Source organism: Pseudorca crassidens, chromosome 3, assembly GCF_039906515.1.
Source record: "Pseudorca crassidens isolate mPseCra1 chromosome 3, mPseCra1.hap1, whole genome shotgun sequence".
NCBI classification, from domain to species: Eukaryota; Metazoa; Chordata; class Mammalia; order Artiodactyla; family Delphinidae; genus Pseudorca; species Pseudorca crassidens.
The window spans coordinates 122,289,834-122,313,498 of record NC_090298.1 but is presented as its reverse complement, the minus strand read 5'-3'; the positions used below and the strand labels follow the sequence as shown (position 1 = coordinate 122,313,498).

Here is a 23,665-nt window from a genome sequence, read left to right as displayed (position 1 = left end):
CCTGCAAGCCCTTTACTTGCCCAGCCTTAAGACTGAAGAAAGAGCCCGGAGTCAGGGACAGAGACATCACCGGTTTAATGGATGGGAGAGCTTACACGTCTAAAGCAAGGACCTGGAGCTACACCCCACTGTCACCCCACCGTCTGTAGATGGAGGACAGGGCATGGCAGAAGTCTTTGGCTGGGGAGGAATGTGTATGTGTTACCAGTTGCAGAGGGAATTGAAGTCAGGTTACCAGGGAAACCAGCAGAGGGACACGCCCCTTTGACAAATTATCATAGTGGAGATAGTTCTGATCTAAAGATTAGAATAGTCACTAGTTGGGGCTAGGGGCAAGTATGTAGGCATTTACCAATTAGGCTCTATGATTTAGAGGGAAGGTCAGTCATGTGAGTAGGTGTAGTTAAAGCAGGGGATGTACAGAGAGCAAGAGAACCGCTATTCTGAGTGACCTGACCATACACTCTGTCTCCTCAGTGTCATCCTTAGTCAATTGGGGGAAGAGAAGTCTGGTTCAATGATGCCATGGGTCTAACTTACCCTGACATTGTGAACTTGTTCTGAGACTTTGCCTTGTTTTCCCTGCAGATTTCTGCTTTGTGCCCTTGTATCCATGTTGCCTGCCCTGAGTCTCTAGTCCATATCTGAAATCTCAGGGAGCTAGAAGGGAATTTAGAGATAAAATTGGCCCATGTGGTCATTTTGTTGATGGTGAAACTGAGGTGCAGGGGCGGGAAGGAACTCGCTCAAGGTCATATTCTATGTTAAGTACGTTCATGAATTTATTCAATATATACTATGTGCTAGGCACTTGTAGAATAATAGAAAAAATATATATTGGTCTCTGCCACCCTCCCCCCTACACTCCCCTCTCCCACCTCTTAAACTCCTCCTGGCACAGAGCTCCTAAAACCCTTGTCATATCCTAAGTGATAAAAGCACTAGGAGCATATTTTTTTCTAATATTTGGTCTTTGACTCTGTTCCCGACACCAAGCTCCTAAATCCCCTGGAAATTTCTGGGTGATAGGAGTGTCTTTTGTTCTAATGAGGCAACTCTGGCTAGGCTGCTGGATGGGGGCTGATCACCAGAAAGACCAAACCAGGATTAGAAACTTGGAATTTTCAGCCTCATCCTCCATGCTCCAGAGACGGGAAATGGGCTGGAAGTGGAGTTAATGATTGATCCTGCCTATGTGTGATGAAGGCTTCATAAAAATCCCCAAAGTATGGGGCTTGGAGAGCTTCCAGGTTGCTGAACATGTGGAGGTGCTGGGGGAGTGGGATGGCCGGAGAGGGCATGGAAGCTCGATGTCCCTTCCCACCTAGTCCTATGCAACTCTTCCATCTAGATGTTCATCTCTAACCTTTGTCATATCCTTTCATAATAAACCGGTAAACAGTAAGTAAACTGTTTCCCTGAGTTCTGTAAGCTGCTCTAGCAAATTAATTGAACCATGGGAACCTCTGATTTATAGCCCATCAGGTAATCACCTTGACATGGGCTTGACATCTGGAGGGAGGGGCAGTCTTGTGGGAGTGAGCCCTTAACCTGTGGGGTCTGAAGCTATCTCCAGATAGATCGTGTCAGAATTGTGTTAAATTGGAGGACACCCAGTGTGACACCCAGGTGTCACAGAATTGCCTGATGTGAGGGAAACCCCTACGCATCTAGTGTCAGAAGTGTGAGTGTGGTAGTTATGTGAGAATAAAAGAAACACAAGAGGCGGACTGAGGTTTTTCCTACTCAGCACTGAATAGGGAAGAGTGAATAAGACACAGTTCTTTCCAGTCTGGACAACCTCACAGTTCAATGGAGAATTCACATAAACAGACAATTACAAGACTGGATAAAAAAGATCAGTGAGGGCTTCCCTGGTGGCGCAGTGGTTGAGAGTCCGCCTGCCGATGCAGGGGACACGGGTTCGTGCCCCGGTCCGGGAAGATCCCACATGCCGGAGAGCGGCTGGGCCCGTGAGCCATGGCCGCTGAGCCTGTGCATCCGGAGCGTGTGCTCCGCAATGGGAGAGGCTACTACAGTGAGAGGCCCGCATACCACACAAAAAAAAAACCCTATTAAAAAAAAAAAAAAAGATCAGTGAGAGAGAGACGGTCAGCATGAAGAGGGTGAGAATGGCACAGAGGTGAGAGGGCAAGGAGAGAAGGTCAGGGCTGAAGCTCTCCATCCACTTAAATCTCACAGTATTTATAAAGGGCCAATCATCCATTCTTTCCATCCAAATGTATTGGATGTTCTTCTACTGGGCCTTGCCTTGAAGATACAAAGATGAGTCTGGTATCTTAAAGGTCAAATAAGGTCATGAACTTGTGAGGTTGGCCCCCAAATTTCCAAACTCGAGTCCCTGACTGGTTAAGCCACTCAATTTCAAAGCAAAGGAAATTTGTTTCACAGCCCTTTTCTCTTCCTTGGGACACAGTGAGTAAGTTGTGCAAACTGGCTGTGATTCTGAGCCACAAGACTGCTTGGAGGTGGCCTCCGTTGTCAAGCCTGGCACCCCTTTTCACCTTCAGAGTGCTCTGATGTCCTTGGAACGGGCAGGTAGTGTTTGTTCTTACACGAGGCAGTTGGCCAGCCAGCCCAAGTAGAGCCAACAGGTGCTGGGTCCTTTAATCTTTCAGGACACAACCTTGGCCTTTTGTGGCTGGTTAATCAGGAGTGGGTGAGCAGCTGTGCAAGGATACATTCTGGAAGAAATTGGTGGTCCGGGTGGAGCGTGGGCACAGGGTCCAGTCTGGTAGGAGCTTCTCTTTCACACCCAGTATCCAGCTGCTGTCTGGTTGCAGAGGCATATTAGAGACACCATCAACTCCACAAGTAAATTATCTCTCCTTTGTAGGCCTGTGTAATTCCCCAGGGACATGGTGTTTGTTCTTTTCCTGTAAGGATGGTTGGTGATATAGTAGAGTTGCTTTATACATACATTCAACATGTAATGGCTTTGGTGCCTAACTCTCCACCCCACTTCTCATTCAGTATTTCAAGGTAATGCAGCCCATAGGTTTAGTAAGGTGGGGATTAAGAATTAACTAGTGGGTTTAGCAATTTGGTCCTTGGTGACCTTGACAGCAGTAAGTTCAGTGGAGTGCCAGGGGCCTGAACTGGCTGGAATGGGTTCAAGAGATTATAAGAAAAAAATGGAGCAGAGAGTTGGAATAGAGCTGGAAGAAGACATGGGGTTAAGAGTAGATTTTTTTTTTTTTTAAGATGGAAGAAATCACAGTGTACTTGTATGCTGGTTGTAATGATCCAGTAGAGGCAAAACTGATGATTCAAAAAAGAGGGAGTGGTTATGGCTTGAGATGTCCTTGAACCAGAAAGAGGACAAAGAACTTTTAGGGATGTGGTAGAGCTGTGTAGGGGAGGAAAAAGTTTTCCTTGACCCTCTTAGAGTCCCTGGCTAGATGTGAAAATTAAACTGACAAAGACAGATTAACAGGAGAAAAGCAGACACATTTACTTCCTGTAAGTTTTATAAGTGACATGGGAGCCTTCATCAGGAAATGAAGACCTGAAGAAATGGTTAAACCTAAGTGTTTTTATTCTAGGTTTGATGAAGAGTGGGCAGTTGTGGAGAAATATGATAGGACAAAGGGTATGAGGTAAGTGTAGCAAACTGGGGGAAACTTGGCAAGACCTGTTTGTTCGGATTCTTCCTGGTGACCCTTCTTCCTGGAGATAAAGATGCTTCTTTCCTCCGGGTATAGAGGGGCACCTGTTAGAAGAGGGTCTTATGACCTGCTTCAGGGGAGAAGGGTGGGGGACAGCCAGAGAGATCTTCCTGCTCCTGCTGTTTTCTCAGACGCCTTCAGCTTAAAATATGCTATATGCTAAGGTGCATGTTTTGGGCTACTGTGTTCTGAACCTCATCAGCTGGTTGTTAAACATAACTGTAATTAAATATTAAATTATATAAATTTACTATTAAATAAACAATATTTTAAAAGGTAATAGATATCCAAAAAGCTTCCCTTCCTAACTTCATTACTATCTTTACCATGGTCTGCGTTCTTGCAGTTATGTCTATCATGAGTGGGTGGTGGAAATGACACCATGCTGGTCATTTCAAATTGGCCATCGTGGGAGTATTTACACCACAAAAATTGCAGCCATTAGACATCAGGGCCTTGTTTTGGTTTGTTTTTTAAAGGAGAGCTGTTTGTTAACCATCTGCAGCCCATGCCTGGATTTGGTGGACAAGTGGAGAGATTGGCCCTCAACTAAGCGGCAATAGTTTGTCCACAAGAACAGGAGAGAAGGCAGGGCGTTTGGACAGGTGGGTAGATAGGTGTGGTAGAGAGATGTTTCCTATTTACTAAGGGAAAAAGGAAGCAAGGTAATCACCTGAGAATAAGGCTGGGGAGGGAGGTGTTGGAGGTTTGAAGAGAGAGGAGCCTGGGACAGTAAGTGGGTTAGAGAAATGCAGTGTTTTTGTCTAAGCACCATTAAAAAGGCCCCTTGAGGTTGGTGGTTATGAATCTAAAGAGAGGCCTGGGTGTATAGTTTTCCTCCAGGCCCTTTCGGTGGCTTGGGTGAGGCAGTAAGTGGAGAGCTGGATTTTTCCAAGGCTAGGGTTTTGCCAGTCCAGTATGACTATGTGTAAGCGAGATTATAAACTTATAAATGAAAAAGCCACCACTTCAAAGACCTCCCTTATTTATCCGAGCTAAAATCATGCCGCCTGTAACTTTGACCTATTATCCTGCTGCTTTTTCTATTTTGTGTTAAATCATCTGACAGCAGGGACTGTGCTTTCCTTACTGCGGAATCCAGTGCCTACCACAGTGCTTGGCACATAGTAGGTGCTCAGGAAGTAACATGTTGGATAAATTATCGGATTAATGGATTCACTTGCTTGCTCCATGGTGTTTAACCTTTCATGAGCGTAGGATTTCCTTACGGAGTCAGATGCAGATACGTGCAATTTTTAAGTACTTGAGATGCAACCTAAAGCCTCAGAGGCAGCTGCCCGGGTAGTGTGAGTAATGCAGTTGTTGGTCTTTGTCACACAGGACTCGGCAACACGAGGAGGTTTATATTACAATCCCTAAACTTGGAGGGAGGGTAGTTTATGTATTTATTATTACTGTTTTTTAGTGCTGCCAATAGCGGCTTAAGGCTCCAGGAGAGGTGATGACAAAAGCCCCAGCGGCAAGGTCCAAGCCTCCGAGGAACTGTGCCGCGGCTCCCGGGCGGATACTTGGGTCCATAGGCGTGGTCGGGGGCGTGGCGTGGCCGGCGCGGAAAGGGCGGGGCCGGGGCCGGGCCGCTTCAGGCGCCTCCAGCCGATTCCGCCAGGGGCGCCGGCACCTCCCGCGCCCGCCGCCCGACGGGACGCTGGCGGAAGGGGGCGGGGGCGTGACCGACTGTCTGGTTCTCTGGACAATAAAGTTTAGAAAGTTTGAAGAAGGAGGAGAAAAAAACCTCCCACGCCCCTTCGGCTATCCTGGCGCGGACGCCTGCGGCCCGGCACATACAGAGCTCCAGCAGCAGTGTGCTCGCGGAGGCGTGGCAGGCGCGCCGGAATGGGAGTCACCGTGGACGTGCACGAGGTGTTCAAGTACCCCTTCGAGCAGGTGGTCGCCAGCTTCCTCCGAAAGGTATTCACCCAGCTCCGTCTCGGCCGGGGCTCGCATTCTCCCGCGCTGCCCCGGTGGCTCAGCGGTCTGCGCTCCGGGCAGCGGGCGCCCGCAGCTCCCCTCACCCCTCTGCCCGCTTGGAGGTCCACACCCACGGTCGGTCTCCCCTTCCAACTGCGGGTTTCGCCTCTGGGATGTGCTGGGCGAGGGCGGGGGTGGATTTCCTTGAGAGCTCCCCCACCAGGATGAGGGAAAGGCTCCGTGCGCGGCAACACGTTCACACCCTGCCCCAGCTGGAGGGAGAGTCGCGGGGAACCCAAGTTCTGGAGCCCCGGTGAGGCTGCACGGGGCTTCTCGATCTCTCTAGTACATCATTGACTCCTTCAAAGCTAGTGGAGGCTGTTGAAGCCGTCATCTACCACCTCACCACTTTCTCTTTCATTAACAGCTTGGGACTTTGGGCAGTCCCCATGCCTTAGTTTTGTAATATGTAAAATGGGAAAAATAATAGTAACACCTCAGGAGTTGTGAGGATTCAAGTGAAATAATTCCCGTAAAGTGCTTATCACAGTGACTGATGCTTGCTAAGTTCTTTAAAATATATTGTTGTTGTTTGTGCTGCTATAACTGTACACCCTAGCCTCAATATTCAGTGGCCCTCTTTATCTCAAGGGCTGCTCCTGGGACTGTGGCTCCTAACAGTAGAATGGGAAATTTCTTTCTCGTCTGGTTCTGCCTTTAGTTAGTTCACTTGATGGCCTTGGTCAAGGGTCATTTTCTCTCTAGGCTTCAGTTTCTGCATCTAAGATGTGTCCACTTAAAAAAAACGCACAACCGAAAAGTTGAGAATTATGTTTTATTGGGCAGACTTGCTGAGGACTTAAGCCTGGATACAGCCTCTGAGATAGCTCCTTGGGGCTGGTCTGAGGAGGTAAGGGAGGGGCCAGGATATATAGGAGTTCAAACAAAAAAAAGGATAGTTGACCATCCAAAGATTACTGCTAATTAAAGAAAACGGGACATCTCAAGTTAATGAAATTAGTGTTTTTCTGTGTATGGAACAATGCAAGAGTCTGGATTCATTGAAATTCATTTGATAAGTGCCTTAACTATCTAGGACCTGTATCCTGTTTTACTCTGTCCTGAATCCCCTCAGGGTGCACCGCTGGGGATGGCTGCAGAGGCTGAAGGACTTATGGCCACAACATCGTTGGTTCACTGAAATGGCAAGTGACATTTTTTGTCCACAGATGAGTGTTGTATCAGATCTTCTTTCGGCTTTCACGATCTTGAGGAAGATTTGCAAGAATTGTAATTTGCCTTGGACAGCTGCCACTGGCAGTGCTCCTGGTGTGCCACCTGGAAGCCGGGAGATGGATTGTTTTAAGTGATAAGACCTGACCTCCATTAGAGGATGCACTTGGGGGCCCAGGTCACAAAGGAGTGAGTAGGACCCTGGTTAACATGATGTTGCCATGGAGGCCTTTTTGGCGGGGGAATGTCAGCTGGTTAATATTGTTAATTATCTCCTGTATGTAGTACCTGGTACCTACTAGGTGCTCAGTACAAGTCTGATGAATGATGAATGAATAAATGAATTACAGATGTGCTGTAGACTTTGCCTTAGGCTAGGCTTCTGGGTCCTAAAGAGAAAAAGCCAACACCCCATTTTTGTTTTAGGGCTGGCACTTTGGAGTGTGGATTCTCCAGTGTCACTGCCCCTTTGGAAAGCCTTTCTGGATTGTCCTCATCAGGAGGCAATCTCTGCCTTGTCAGAGCTGGAGGGACACTTTGGGCCTCAGTGACCGTCTTCTACAGTGTTGGGTAGTTACTACTGCATGTGTCTTTTCCCTCATTAGACTCTAACCTTCCTCGGGGTAGGTCTCACTCCTGAAGAAGCACGAAGCTCTCATTTAGAGAGTACTTGGCATGTGTCAAGCTTCTGGGCTAAATGCTTTTCTTTCATTCAGCAGGTGTTTAGAGACACTTTGTGTGCCAGGCTCCGTGCTGGGTGTAGGGCACCACAGACAGACTCTCTTCTCATGGAGCTGATGGTCTCTGGTGGGTGAGACTGACATTAATCAATGATTAACAAGTGAACACGTAACTCCAGCTGATGATGTGTATTTACACAGGGAAAGTTCACAGTGCTGTGAAGTCCCGGAGGGTGGCATTAGGGAAGACTTCTTCGAGAAAGTGACATTTGTGAAGTGATGGCTGAAACGTGAGACGAGTTTCCTAGGCCAGCGGGGCGGGGGAGGAAGTGCTGTCATACATTATCGTTTTTACTCCTCCCAGCAGCTTCAGGAATTAGTTATGATTGACTTCCATTCCATGGTCTGGAGAAACTGCGGTTCAGATTCCAAGTTCCCACAGCTAGCAAGTGGGAGAGCCAGGATTTCAACACATCTGACTCTCAGCTCATACCCCCGAATCGCCAGGCTGTGCTGCCTTGCACATAATAGACACTCAGCTAATCACTGAGGGAATACAGTGCTGTAGAGTCTACTTCGTGTGCTCTTTATCCAGTCTCAGTTTCCTTTTGCCTGCAGTCTTCTCTCAGGGTTTATTCATCTCCATCCGGTTGTGCCTGGTCTAAGGGTATAGCTTTGAAGGTGCGAGGGTGAGAAAATACATTGTTTTGGTTATCTGCTGTGTAACAGATCACCCTAGTGATTTAGTGGCCTAAACCAATGGTAAGCTTTTGATGGAAAGCTTTTAATGCTCACATTTCTACGAGTTGACTGGGCTCAGGTTTGCAGTTTTTAGGTGCCATGTGTTATAGCTGAGGTTGCTTCTATAGCTGGGTTCAGTTAGGATCTGGAAGAGGTTTTTTTTTTTTTCTGCGGTATGCGGGCCTCTCACTGCTGTGGCCTCTCCTGTTGCGGAGCACAGGCTCCGGACGCGCAGGCTCAGCAGCCATGGCTCACGGGCCCAGCCGCTCCGCGGCATGAGGGATCTTCCCGGACCGGGTCACGAACCCGCGTCCACTGCATCGGCAGGCGGACTCTCAACCACTGTGCCACCAGGGAAGCCCTGGAAGAGTTCTTATACAATACTTAGCAAAGTGCCTGGCACATAGTAAGTAAAAACTGAGGAGGACATTTTGGAAGGTAAGGCTAGGGAAAGTGGAGGAGAACATTTGCAGAAAAGGTGTAGGGGTGGGACAGTGTTATCTCTATGGACATTACACTTGCATTCTTTCTATTCACAAGGTAGTCCTTCAGAGATCCCTGGATGGGGCTATGTGACTGTCTCTAGGATGTCAGTAAATTCAGTTGCTCTGAGAATTTTCACCTTATTTTACATTATTCATTCTTTTTTCTTTTCTTTTCTCTCTCTCTTTTTTTTTTTTTTGGCTGCGCGGCATGCGGGATCTTAGTTCCCTGACCAGGGATCAAACCTGTGCCCCCTGCAGTAGAAGCGAGGAGTCTTAACCACTGGACCACCAGGGAGGTCCCCACCTTACATTATTTAAAGCCATGAACTGGAAGTCAGTAGACCTGGGTCCCAATCATTGTGCTTCCTTCATTAAAAGCAGTTTTGAGGTGGCCTTGGGAAACAGTTTTCACCAGCCTATACTGTGCCCTTGAGCAAATTAGAAAGGGGCATCATCTAGGTGGTCTACACCCATAAGCTCACAGTAAATGGGGCTAGTGGGAGGTGTATGGGGCTACTTATGCAAGTTAGAAAAACGTGCTCCTTCTTCTACTAGGTGCCCAATGGCCTGCTTGACTGGAAAACCTTGTGCAGTGAGCAACATGCACAACCTTATGAGACAACCCTACTGTCTTAATTTCTTATCTGTGAAATGATATGCTATGTACCCCACCAGTCTCCCAGGATTGTTGTGAGTTTCAGATGTGTAACAGTTTGACAAGCATATGTTTCTTTTAAAGCATAAGGTAGTAAGAATGATCCTTTTGGCAAAATAGCTTTTATTTTTCTTTTAGTCTTTTTGTATTTTTTTTTTTATTCAAAGGAAAGCACTTGGCAGAAGGGACAATCGTAGGATCTCTGGGAAGCATTTAATCTGATTTTGCACAATGGTATGTTTGAAGGTGCTACAGCACTGAGGAAGTTCTATTTTAAATAGAGTCTACTGATCTCTGGCTTTTGGTATGTTAGGGCTTGCCTTCCAAGTTATAATATCCTGCTATTTTTAAAACCTGAGGAATGTTTGCTCTTCTTACACCTGCCTGTTGGATACTACAGGCAAAATATTAGCTACATGCTTTCAAAGCTAAGTGGCACCTTGAAAGCAAACACCACAATACTCTTTGTTCGTGGAGTGCAATGTTTCTCGTTGAACTCTTCATGGAGGAGTGCTGTGAAAACCAAAATGGTTTATTCATAAGATGCTAAACTGTACTTTCCATGAACTACAGTGTCAGTGCTCTTGACAGTGTGTTTTGGTTTCTTTCTTTGAATGACTCTTAGCTTTCTAGTTCTCATCGTTTATAGCTGTTTCCTTCCTTCTACTTAAAACCATCTGCAAAGAGAACACACTGTTGCATAGATGGATATAGCAGCTGATAGGCTTACTCATCTCTGGAAGCTAACATGGGTCCGTTTAATGGGCTTGCCTTGCATGAGCTGGATTCCTAGATTTTCTAAAAATTTCTTCCTAAAAGACTTCCTAAATTTTGTCTACCTGAAATTTAAAGTCATACAAAAGGCCATTATGTGGCCTGGATTTTTCTTGTTTATTCTTAAATGAGGCCAGAGAAGCTACAGTTTTTCTTAGCATAGAGTTGTTCAGGTTGATTTTCTTGTTATGCTGTAGGTAAAAGAGTCACTGTGAATAGAGTGTAAGCTTCATGGGTGGAGATTTTATCATCTATTCCTGATGTATCTCAAGTATCCAAAGAGATCCCGGAACATAGTAGGGACTCAGCAAATCCTTATTGAATGAATGAGTGAAATACTCTCTTCAGGATTTAGCCTTATGTAATTTCAGACCGAAGCCCGTGTGGATTCTGTAATATGTCCTTACTTTGGGTACTGTAATCAAATGGACAGATCAAAATAATTTCTTTGTTTCAACACAGTGGCCTTGGATTTTATTCATTCTAGCCAGGAGCTTGATGTTGTGAACAAAATGGTTTGAATGTTTACCCTTAAACTGAGAAAGGGGATTTATGAATGGCTATTTCCGCTTAGAGTAGAAGGTTGATTGGGTAATTAATAATGTTTCCATTTCTGATCCTATTTTTTCTTCCTTGCATATCTGACGTGTGTGTGGAACATCTCTCCCTACAGAGCTCCTGAAATATTGGGAGTGGACCCGTATTTCCAAAATAAGTGATTTGAAAATGATAGGCCTGGGTTAGCATAATGGTTATTTATCTTTTTGTTCACACTATAATAGTCTTTCTTCACTTTTATCTTCCTATCCTCAATTCTACTTGAAAATTAGGCGCAACGGGAAGAAGGTGAAGACAGGAAGAGCGTGGGCTCTGACATCAGCCAGGTGTCGGGGTGCTTCTAGCTGTGTGAGTTTGGGCAAGTCAGTTCATTTTTCTATGCCTCAGTTTTATCATCTGCATAATATTAATAATATCTTCTGGAGTTGTTGGGAGAAAGTAAGTTGGATAATGCGCACAGTTGCATACAATATACATAGTTTAATGTCACCACACAGTAGGTGCTTTAGTACTTGTTTAAAACAAGTACTTTTAAAGTACTTGTTAAAAATCGTTATAGTAATACTAACAGAAATAATTTATGACATGTAAATCCATGAACTTGAAAATAAAAAGCTGAGAGAAGTAGTCTGCAGAAATCTTTTTAACTTGGAGTAATTAAAGGGAGAGTAAGCATGAATAAAGGTGCATAATTGAATTATGACTTTTTTTTGTTTTGTTTTGCGGTACGCGGGCCTCTCACTGTTGTGGCCTCTCCCGTTGCGGAGCACAGGCTCCGGACGCGCAGGCTCAGCGGCCATGGCTCACGGGCCCTGCCGCTCCGTAGCATGTGGGATCTTCCTGGACCGGGACACGAACCTGTGTCCCCTGCATCAGCAGGCGGACTCTCAACCACTGCGCCACCAGGGAAGCCCTGAATTATGACTTATTTTTAAAATGTCATTTAAATAATATTAAAGCATACTTAGTGAGTTACCTAGTAGAGGTTGTGGCTTAATCAGTGCCTGAAAGATAGGAAAATTTTAACTATCAAAGTATAGTAGTTAAACATTCGTTATATTTCTCCTAATAGAAATCCACAATAGGTCTGTGTATCATTTGGCCCTTGGGAGATGAAAAGCTAAATAAAACATAGCCCTGGCCTCAAGGAGCTCACTGTCAAAGGGGACAAAGGGAAATAAATTAATTTTTGTGATAAGTGCCTTCTCAGGGGCATATCACAGACATACAGTGTGGCGCAAGATTCATGTTTTAATTATAAATCTGTAAGAGCTTTTAGAGTACTTAGAGTTTGTTGCCTTTTTTAAAAGTAAGTATTCTCTCTATTCTCTTTTCCAATGTGGCACTTTCCCTAATGCTAGTGGGCAGGGATGTGTCAAGGAGTCCTTGTCGTATCTTCTACAAATTCTGCAATGGTAAAGCATGAGCTTGTGAGGTTTTACTAGTCTAGGAAAATAAGAAATATCTTCTAGTAATTTTTGAGTAATCATTTAAATATATCTGAATTGCAAATGGACACTAAAAGTATACTTAATACGACACCACAGTAAGTTACAAGATAAAGACTGAAGTCTTGAAAGTAAGTTTTCAAAAATATTGAGTCATTTTTTAGTAGCAAAACCAGTAAGGTGCCAGGTGTTACACTTTACATAAAATTATTTCCTTGAATTCCTATAACAGCTCTTTGAGGTAGATTTTTTTGTTTTGTTTTGTTTTTGTTTTTCTAATTTTACAGATGAGAAAACTGTGGCTGACTGAGATAATTTGCCAGAGACTCCCATAGGTGGGCTTCAACTGAGGTCTCTTAGATTCTAAAACTCATTCTGTTTCCCAAACTGTCTTTATTTTACTTTCATTTATTTCTTAACTTTTCATTTAGAAATAATTTGACTTACAAAATGTTGCAAAAACAGACAGAAAATTCATGTCCTTAACTTCCTCAAACCACTATATAATTTTTAAAATCAGGGAATTAACACTGATACCGTGTTAACTGTCCTATAAACATTATTCACATTTTGGCACTTGTTTACTAATACGATTTTTTTTTAGTCTAGGATTCAATCCAGGATCCCACATTACATTTAGTTGTTGTATCTTAGTCTCCTCTTCAGTTCCTTAGTGCTTTCTGGACCATGGTGCTTTCCAAGAGTACTGATTAGTTACTTTGTAGACTTTGTAACTTTAAATGCATTGGGTTTGTGTATGCATTTTTTTAAAAAAATAGATCTTTATTGGAATATAATTGTTTTACAATACCGTGTTAGTTTCTGTTGCACACCAGAGTGAATCAGCCATACGCATACATATGTCCCCATATGCCCTCCTTCTTGAGCCTCCCTCCCATCCTCCTTGTCCCACCCCTCTAAGTCATCGCAAAGCACTGAGCTGATCTCCTGAGCTGTGCTACTGCTTCCCACTAGCTATCTATTTTACATTCAGTAGTGTACATATGTCCATGCTACTCTCACTTTACCCCAGCTTCCCCCTCCCTGCCCCTGTGTCCTCAAGTCCATTCTCTATGTCTATGTCTTTATTCCTGCCCTGCAGCTGTGCTCATCAGTATCATTTATTTATTTATTTTTTTAAGATTCCATGTATATGTGTTAGCATACAGTATTTGTTTTTCTCTTCCTGACTTACTTCACTCTGTATGACAGACTCTAGGTACATCCATCTCACTACAAATAACTCAGTTTCCTTTCTTTTTATGGCTAATATTCCATTGTATATATGTGCCACATCTTTATCCATTCATCTGTCGATGGACATTTAGGTTGGTTCCATGTCTTGGCTATTGTAAATAGTGCTGCATTTAATGTTTAGGGAAGAGGATTTTCCTTGGTGTCACAATTGTATGAATGATTCTTTTTAATACACTTCATTATGTCATTGCCAATTATTGGGACATTTTGGTATGAATGAGCGTGAAGTGACGTTGGTTGGCCTTTGTTTAGAATCATAACTTGTCCCACCAGAAGGGCCTTTGAGGATCATCTGGTGGTCTACCACCCGGGCTTCACAGATGGCAGCATCACAGTCTGCACATCCTGCCTCCTTGTCCTTTGTTTCTTCTACTTCATCCTCCTACTGCGAAGGCCAACGAACAGCGGTTCAAAATGTCTGTTGACTTAAATGTGTTTAGTCTTTGACATTTTGACTCATCATTTGGTCTTGGTATAAAGTCAACTTTGCTTTTCTTTTAAGATAGACAATAGTATGTAGCTCATAAAGGGAATTTGGCACAGCTCGCAGTGATTTCTCCGTGTAGTTAAATGCCATATCTCTTTTCAACAGCTCCATCCCTTTGTGTGTACATGTTTGGCATCAGCCTGGGTAGCAGAGATTCCCTTAATGCTTATAAAACTGATATGTTAATATACCAGACTTACTTTAGGTCTCCTTGGCCTTCTTTGAAGGACTAATACAGATATATCAGCTTAACTGCTTCCTCGTGCTCTCTTGGATAATGCCAGTTGGAAGTTGGTAAACAATGGCTTCTTTGGAGGTCATTGACTTTTTTGGTGGGAGTATTATAAAAGGCAGGCATAGACTTCTGAGCTTTTTGGAAAGTTGTGTCTTTCTTTTTTTTTTTTTTTTTTTTTTGCGGTACGCGGGCCTCTCACTGTTGTGGCCTCTCCCGTTGCAGAGCACAGCCGCCGGACGCGCAGGCTCAGCGGCCTAGCTGCTCCGCGGCATGTGGGATCTTCCCAGACCAGGGCACGAACCCGTGTCCCCTGCATCGGCAGGCGGACTCTCAACCACTGCACCACAAGGGAAGCCCCTTTCTTTTTTTAAAAATATTAATTATTTATTTATTTGGCTGCACGAGGTCGTAGTTGCGGCATGCATGCGGGATCTAGTTCCCTGACCAGGGATCGAACCCTGGCCCCCTGCATAGGGAGTTTGGAGTCTTAACCACTGGACCACCAAAGTCCTGGAAAGTTGATATGTTAATAACTCCTTACTCTCTTAAGAGTCGGCTTTATGAAAGCTTATTATATTTTCCCCCTGTAAATAAGAAACGTAAATATACCCTATCTTCATGGATCTACTCCCAGAAATATACTGAATGTTATTCCTGTAGTTAGATGGACTCTATTTCTTGACCTCTCACTCTTCATAGCTATGTATTTGTTTTAATGTGTATTTTGTTTTTTACCCATTATTTTGAAATTTTTGGCCTCTTGCCTTTTTGTAAAACACATGAAAGCAAGGTATATGACAGTGTAGGAGAGTCTATGTTTTACTCTTGTTAGACTGTTACATACATATAATATAAGCAGTGATATTTGCAACACATTTATGTCTTGGGGAAAGGGAAGGGATTAGTTTGTACATTCTGTGAAGAATGTAAAAATTATAAGTAAATTCAGAATGAACTCAAATATACCTTGAAAATCCCTTGTGTCACCCAGAAAGTATGGCAAATGTGCAGAGCCCTGTGCAGTAATTATTAGCCACTGCAGTTTGTGGTCCCCTGATTGAGGTCCAAGGATGGCAAGGGTTTTTGGTAGATATTTGGGTCATCAGTCCACTTTGCTTCCATGAAAGCCACTAGTGTGGAGCGGGGACCGGAAGATCCCAGGGTTGCCCTGCTCGTGTGCAGGTCTTAGGCCATTATGTTTTTAACATGGAGACTCCTTATCTTAACACTTGTTAAGAGATTTACTCATTTTGAGGAGGACAAAATGAGATAATACATATGGTGACGTCTAATACGGCACTCTGCACGGGCAAAGTAGATATGCAATTAAGTCTTCGATGGGCTTGATCCTGATCTAGCTTAACCCTTTCCACTGTCACACTGTGTTTGTACAGGTGTCCAGAAAAACCCGGTCACCTGCTTCCTGTCTTCCCAGTTGGCATTCCTGGTGGTGACCCTCTCTGAGCAGCCTTCCCTCTCTCGACCCCTTATTAGCTGACTTCAGATACATTTTTGTGAATTCAATCATGAATATTCAAGTTACCACAATATGGTGTCAGAAAATTTTGAGTAATGCCAGGTAGGGGGCGCCTCAGCACAATAAATCTTTATTTTAAAAAAAGTTAAAATATGTGCCTTTCATGTCATGGTATTTAGCTATTGTAAATAAACCTCTGATTTCTTTTTCCATTCTCGTATGGAAGGAGACTCGAGGCTCGCGTCTCTTCAACTCCAAAAGTAGTTGCATAGGAAAATGCCTTGAATCTTGCAAATGAGTTTACTGGAGTGAATAGCTTAGGATTTCTTGTGTTTGGCTGAGGCAACTTCCATTTTACTTTGTAATTTGCAAGAATTGTCGAATGAGTGACCCTTAAGTATTTTACAATGGTTCCTCTTCATGATTTCCCAAGCCCCTGTTATCCCTTAGTCTGATTTATTTTCGCCTTATACATTTTATTTTTTGTTTTTCTGACTAACGTGTAAACTCTCTAAGAGGCTACAATTTTGTTTCATTACTCTGTCCCTAGTGCCTGGAACAGTGCCTAGGTAGTCGGAAAACTGTTAAGTGAAGGATAGTGTCACTATTATTTAAATCGATACCCTTCACCCTAATAAGCAGATATTAAAGTTATATAAAAGCGTGAGTAAAGCATTTGAGTTTATAATCTTTAGGAATTTCACTGATAACTTTGTGAAGTAATCAGAACTTGGGAACTTTTTATCATTAGCCTTCTCTGGTGATTATGTTTCCAACCTCTTTCATAATTTAGTTCAGTCATCTTCCTACAGCTTACGGTGTATTTATAATATTCAGTCAGTCAGGATGTATTGATGAATCTAATAAAATGAGTAAAATAGAACTGTAGTAGAGGCAATATTCTCATACTCTTATTTTACCTTAGTATAAAAGTTCTGATTTCTATACACACACACACACAATAAAAATTAAAGGCATCTGCGTGAGTCTCAGATGTCTCCCTCACTTCAAGGGTGTTGTGTAAGTGAAGCCCCCTTGCTGAGGGACAGAACAGCTAAACCTCACCCCCTGTGATGGACATTATGTTCAAAAAAATACTGAAGGTTAAACTTGAAGAAAACAAGCATTGTAATTTTGAGCACTTTTTTCTGGAGCAAACATGAATGAATGAATACATAAATATTTAAACAACCATGTTGGGAAATTCCTTGGCAGTCCAGTGGTTAGGACTTGGTGCTTTCACTGCTGGGGCCTGGGTTTGATCCCTGGTCGGGGAACTAAGATCATAAAAGCCGAGCGTGTGGCCACAAACAAACAAACAAAAAGGCAAGTTGTTGATTTGTTATCAAGATTGCAGCTGCCCGGATGGGAGTGTGACTGGCAGAGTTTACGGCATGGGGTGTGATGTGGTGTTGAGGATGCCAAGGACTGAGCCCACTGCTCGCTTCATAGATTGGTTCCCCTGGTCCTCGAAGGGAGTAAGGTTTAGTTTCCGCATTGGTCCCGGAGGTCAGCAAGGTTTATCTTCCAGATTGTTCATTCATTTGGCAGATATTCATTGAGTGCCTGCTATGTGCCAGACACTGTGCTGGCTGGTGGAGATACAGAATTCCTGCTCTCGCAGAGTCTGTGTTCTTATCCCAGGTCTTTTGGGGCCACAGATATCTGTAACAATGTGTGAAAGTGATGGATCCTTTTCGCTGAAAAATCAGTCACTCAGTCAACCTCTTATACAAACTGATGCATGCAGACACAGAGCTGCCGTGGGGTGGGGAAGAGCCCTGCTCACGGAGTTTTGTAGACCATTTCCTGGGTTCAGAAGGCTTAAAGCTCAAGCTTACCAAGTGGAGGGCCCTGTCCCCTGCCCCCCCCCCCCCCACACCCCGAGCCTGTTCGCTGCTCTCATCTACCCCTCAGCACCTTACGGTGTTTTGGGTAAGACTTCCCTGTGATTTTCCTTTCATGTTAGATCGCATGATGAAGCAGTAGACCTCTGGGAATAGAGCCTGACAGGCGCTCAGCAGGCGTGGTCAGCAGCCTGCTTGTCGTCTGGCTTTGAGGACTTCTACTGTCTGAGTCTCTTTTTGCATCTGAGCAGTGCAAAGGGTGGGGTTTGAGTGACTGAGGTGTTTGAGGGTAGGTTAGGTGGGCAGGCCTTGAAGGCAAAAGAAAGTATCTGTGGCTGAATTACAGTCTTGATGCTCATTAACTGGGGGATTTTGAGCAAATGACTTAGTTTATCCAAGCTTAATTTCTCACAGGTGAAAGGGAAAAAAAAAAAACCCAGAATGTAAATCATGGAATAGTTTTGAGAATTAAACTGAAATAATATATTAAACTGCCTAGGACAAAAATGGTAGCTATTATCAGTTTTTTTTTTCCATAAATTTATTTTTGGCTGTGTTGGGTCTTCGTTGCTGCGCGCAACCTTTCTAGTTGTGGCGAGCAGGGGCTACTCTTCGTTGTGGTGCACGCGCGGGCTTCTCATTGCGGTGGCTTCTCTTGTTGCGGAGCACGGGATCTAGGCACGCGGGCTCAGTAGTTGTGGCGCACGGGCTTAGTTGCTCCGTGGCATGTGCGATCTTCCCGGACCAGGGCTCAAACCCATGTCCCCTGCATTGGCAGGTGGATCTTTTTTTTTTTTCTTTCTTATTAATTAATTAATTTATTTTTGGCAGCGTTGGGTCTTCGTTGCTGCTCGTGGGCTTTCTTTTTAGTTGCGATGAGCGGGGGCTACTCGTCATTGCCGTGCGCGGGCCTCTCATTGCGGTGGCCTCTCTTGTCGCAGAGCACCGGCTCTAGACGCACAGGCTCTAGAGTGCAGGCTCAGTAGTTGTGGCGCACGGGCCTAGCTGCTCTGCAGCATGTGGGATCTTCCTGAACGAGGGCTCGAACCCGTGTCCCCTGCATTGGCAGGCGGATTCCTAACCACTGCGCCACCGGGGAAGCCCTGGCAGGCGGATTCTTAACCACTGTGCCACCAGGGAAGCCCTGTCAGCTTTTTATTAACATGAAAGTGTGTTTCAGGGGAATTTAATCAATAAATAAACTTATTTTTTTCTTTGTTGAAATATAGTTGATTTACAGTGCTGTGCCAGTTTCTTCTGTACAGCAAAGTGACTCACCATACACATATATACATAAATAAACTATTGAGCACCTGGCATAGACTCCTTCTGTGATTATATTCCTGTGATGCTGACCCAACCACCAGGCAATAGTAAAGGACAATAGTGAAGGAATTCACTATGTATTGATACTAGGCCTGATTTCATTTTGTGGCTCTACCACTAACCAGCTGGGTGACCCTAAGCTTTCTGATTTTATTTAGTTTCCATTTAGTTTCTGAAAGATGGGATAATGATATCCCATGACCCAATCACAACAGAGAGGCTGATTTTAGAAAAGATCATGCAAGTAAAGCATTCAACACAGTGCCTCATACAAAGAACACACTTGATTTATGTAAGGCTGGTTCAATATTAATAGTATGATTTATTAATTAGCTTAACCTAACCTCCCCGTCTCCATCCAGAGCTAGGTTGACTCCAAAGGTTTCTCCTGATTTCATACAGGTCCAGTTGATGACAGCATCTACTTACCTATTCCAAACTAGTAAAATTAAGACTCTTGATTGAAAACTGGCCTTAGAGATTGCTTGGATAATATTTACTGTTTCTGCAAATAACTGGTTACTGTGAAGTAATTCACTTTGGTAAAAAAAAGAATGGTAATTTTTCTTTATGTGTTTTCATTTAGTATCCAAACCCCATGGATAAAAATGTCATCTCTGTGAAAATTGTGGAGGAAAAAAAAGGTAAGTGCTACTGATCTTTGTAAAGATGTGTGTCTTTGTGTGTGTGTGTGGCCTGTTATATATATATATATTTTTTTGTGGTACGCGGGCCTCTCACTGTTGTGGCCTCTCCCGCTGCGGAGCACAGGCTCTGGACACGCAGGCTCAGCGGCCATGGCTCACGGGCCCAGCCGCTCCGTGGCATGTGGGATACTCCCGGACCGGGGCACGAACCCGTGTCCCCTGCATCGGCAGGCGGACTCTCAACCACTGCGCCACCAGGGAAGCCCTGGCCTGTTATATTTTAAACAGGTATATTAACAGGTATAGTTCTGTATTCGAGGCGACTGATAGAAAAGAGCACCCGGCATTTCCAGCAGTAGAAGGCTTGCCTTATGCTCTTGTCACTTTCTCCATTAAGAAGTGATGACAGCTGTGACAGTTTACATTTTTGAACACTTAATGTGTGCCAGGCACTCTTACTTTTATTAACTTAATCCTCAGAACAATGAGGTCACATGGCTATGTCTCTTGATATATTCGTATATCATTTTATAGATGGCAAAATAGATATTACTAATAGCATGTATATGAGATGTGACTATAAAATGGTTGGATTATGGAATCAAAACTGCTTAACAATATGGTTCAGTATTGACTAGAGTAGGGCTTGACAAATTATGCTTGTGTTGCCTGTTGTTGTAAATAAAGTTTTATTGGCACACAGCTATGCCCATTCGTTTATGTATTATCTGTGCTTACTTCCTTATCACAACAATAGAGTTGTGGTAACAGAGACTGTATGGCCCACAAAACCTAAAATATTAATATTTACCATCTGGCGCTTTACAGAAGATGTTTACTGATCCTTGGACTGGAGTGTAGGAGTCTTTCCTGTTCTCTGTCATTTACATCTCCGGTAGAAGCGTTTTCACTGTCAGTGTTTGAACTCGAGAGCTGGCAATGAAGGAAGGTATAATGATGCACATCATCAATGTGTAAACCTTTGAAGACACCCAGGCTCGGTCTACCATGCTCTTGAACCTTCTGAGAAAACGTATGAGATGTTCATTTCGTGACCCTGAGCCATTCTCTCTGTTTGGTGAAGAGAGAACTGTCTTTGCGAGGGTATTTCCTGCACTTCCGTAACTCTGTAAATATGATTAAAAGCTGTTTTCTCAGGTACCTGCACTCGTAGGAGAAAGGTTTTATATGGCATTAGAAAAGTCTGATTTCAGGTCCTGATTTTGTTACTATCTACATGAACTAACTTCTTGGAGGCTCTATTTCTTCATCTGTTAAATGGGAAAATAATAAGAAACTGCCTTTAGGTTGTTGAGAAGATCAAATGATAGAACAATGTGCATATTTCTAAGTGGTTAATTATAATTTCTACCACTGACAGGGGCATCTTTGCCTCTGGGAGTGGCTCATCCATTTTCACTACGTGTACTGCAGACATTGGATGAGATGGCCAAAGGCATGCCAGTAGGCAGAGGCGGTGAACCCATTTCTCACCCTACCAACAACTTCTGGGCACTCAGGGTGTTTGCACTAAGGTTCAGGGCTGTTATAGCCAGAGCTTTGAGAAACTGTAGGAACATGCTGAGTCACAGTAATTCACAGTAATTCAGAGCAGAAAAACACATCAGAGTTTATATTTTTCTCTGATTTGGTTTCCTTTTTTTCTCAACTCACATTTATTGTTTTTTTTTTTTATGTCCCTAGTGCTATTCTGTAAACTTCTTTCCAAAACAGAATAGTTCCAGCCACAGGGGGTCTGCTCCCCTACGAGGGAAGAGTATGCCCAATATAATTAATAAGAGGTTTATTCAAAAAGAGTCATGTACCAAAATGTTCACTGCAGCTTTATTTACAGTAACCCAGAGATGGAAACAACCTAAGTGTCCATCATCGGATGAATGGATAAAGAAGATGTGGCACATATATACAATGGAATATTACTCAGCCATAAAAAGAAACGAAATTGAGTTATTTGTAGTGAGGTGGATGGACCTAGAGTCTGTCATACAGAGTGAAGTAAGTCAGAAAGAGAAAGACAAATACCGTATGCTAACACATATATATGGAATTTAAGAAAAAAAATGTCATGAAGAACCTAGGGATAAGACAGGAATAAAGACACAGACCTACTAGAGAATGGACTTGAGGATATAGGGAGCGGGAAGGGTAAGCTGTGACAAAGCGAGAGAGAAGCATGGACATATATACACTACCAAACGTAAAATAGATAGCTAGTGGGAAGCAGCCACATAGCTCAGGGAGATCAGCTCGGTGGTTTGTGACCACCTAGAGGGGTGGGATAGGGAGGGTGGGAGGGAGGGAGACACAAGAGGGAAGAGATATGGGAACATATGTATATGTATAACTGATTCACTTTGTTATAAAGCAGAAACTAACACACCATTGTAAAGCAATTATACTCCAATAAAGATGTAAAAAAAAAAAAAAAAAAGTTTAAATTTGTAGCCAGAAACCTGTGCTTGAAAACATGTTTGGTGCAGAAGGTGGCAGAATCAGATTCTCCATCGTTTTGTTAAAACATTCTCTTCGTTGGAGCTGAGCAGGGGGCTCACTGGCCATGGCCATTGGAGTGTTGACATTGATAGTCCTGAGCAGTGAACGATTTACGATTCTTTTGTCCTTGAATTTAGAATGTGCAGTGTGAGTGGCTAGCTATTTTATCCTTATTCCTTGCTCACAGATATTTGCAGGGATTTGGCCCAGAAAAGTGGTCAGGGATGCTGGGTTTTGAGTTAAATATTTTCTCTGGGAATTCTACATATAGAAAATTGAGATTGACATTAAAAGTTTTATTGACATTAAAACAAGAATACATTTCCGTCAGTTCTTTTTTGAGTGTAAAAATTTTCTGTTTCTAGATGTGTCAACAGGGATCATCTATAGAAAGAGGATTGCAGTCTGTCAAAATGTGGTTCCAGAAATTTTAAGGAAGGTAAATTCATTTCAAAATTTAATCAAATTTGGTGTAACGTTGGGTGTTTTCCAAATAGTCATGGAAAGAGATAGCATTTTCTGATGTGAAGGAGTGTTAGAACTTCCCCAGTTCTCCTACCTCAGAGCCCTTCTAAGGAAGAAATCTGTCTCCTGTCCAACCTCAGTTTTGACAGGTGCTACCAGAGAGAGTTTTTTTCCTGTCTGTTCTGTCTCTTTTGTGGAGGGCTCTTAGTGTACATAGAGATGGGCAACAATTATTTTAAAAGATACTTTGGACATTTTGCATGAAGTGGCCATCTTTTCTAATCTGTCCATGGTTAGATATGACTCTTAGGTAAGAATGATCAGAAGTGGGCAGATGGTAAGTATTAACTTCAGTAAGGAAGAGAAAAGCTTCAGTTTTCATTTTACTGTCAGTAAGAATGGTTTTGAGAGTATAGTGTTTTCAGCACCCTCTGTAAGTCTTTTTGTGTGTGTTTCTGTAAAGTAATGGTATTGATGATGAAATCTTCATGATAGCAAATTGTTTTCTCTCTTTGAAATCCTTGAGCACTCTGGTGATTGTTGGAAAAAGGTGAGTGAAATTTTTAATCACATTGCTTTAACCGTAGAGGGATTATTGACAAGAGTCCTTTTAGAATCATTAGGAAATAGAGGAGAGTGTCTTGCTGCGTACTTTTAAAAATGTCTCCGTCTTTTCAACCTGGAAGTGATCCTGTGTGTGATATAAAACCCACTGGGACTCCTGCCGGTTAGCTTGCAAATTGCTTTGCTGTGCTGTATGTAGAAAACATGGCAGCTTCCATCACTTTCTTATCGTGGATTAAGACTCTGTTGCTTTCTTTAGTGGAAAGAAGGCTGATATGACAATGAAAATGAACTTTCTTTTATTTTCCAGATAATAATATGTTGCAGTATGTGCAGCAAATTATTGCTGGCTTTTTCCCCAGAGTGTGTACCCTGCCTTTGCCCTGTATACATGCTTTGCATCTATTATTTAAAAAGGCATTCAACTTTGTCTTGTATCTCCATTCTTAAATAATTTAAGAACACCCTGACTTGTACAATTCTGCCTTTGTAGCTTTGCATGTTTCCTCCACCTAGGAAAGCATACATTTCTAGATATTGGGCAGAGTTTAAAATGAAGAAAATATTTTATCTGATACTGTCCTGCATGTGAGCCCATAAGTGGGCCCAATTAGAATCCGTCAATTTAAGAAGGCCATAACCAGCCCTAGAGGA

The 23,665-nt window shown here is 43.2% G+C and overlaps 1 protein-coding gene across 10 annotated transcripts in view; it reads left to right on the top strand.

The window, feature by feature from the left end:
* Positions 1-5,363: 5,363 nt before the first annotated feature.
* The window catches only part of PRELID2 (PRELI domain containing 2), a 705,022-nt gene continuing 686,720 nt past the window's right edge, over positions 5,364-23,665 (top strand). For 4 of the 10 annotated variants that reach the window (XR_010942158.1, XR_010942160.1, XR_010942159.1 and 1 more), the window contains exons 1-3: positions 5,416-5,618; positions 19,408-19,465; positions 22,348-22,421. Coding sequence is in view for 2 of the 10 variants with exons in the window: in XM_067732140.1 (XP_067588241.1) it covers positions 5,544-5,618; positions 19,408-19,465; positions 22,348-22,421 (207 nt within the window). In the remaining 8 variants the exon portion in view is untranslated. Of the gene's footprint in view, positions 5,619-5,872; positions 5,932-6,753; positions 6,824-14,393; positions 15,751-19,407; positions 19,466-22,347; positions 22,422-23,665 lie in introns of those variants that run through there. The other 6 variants (XR_010942163.1, XR_010942162.1, XR_010942157.1 and 3 more) reach the window with 6 other exon arrangements.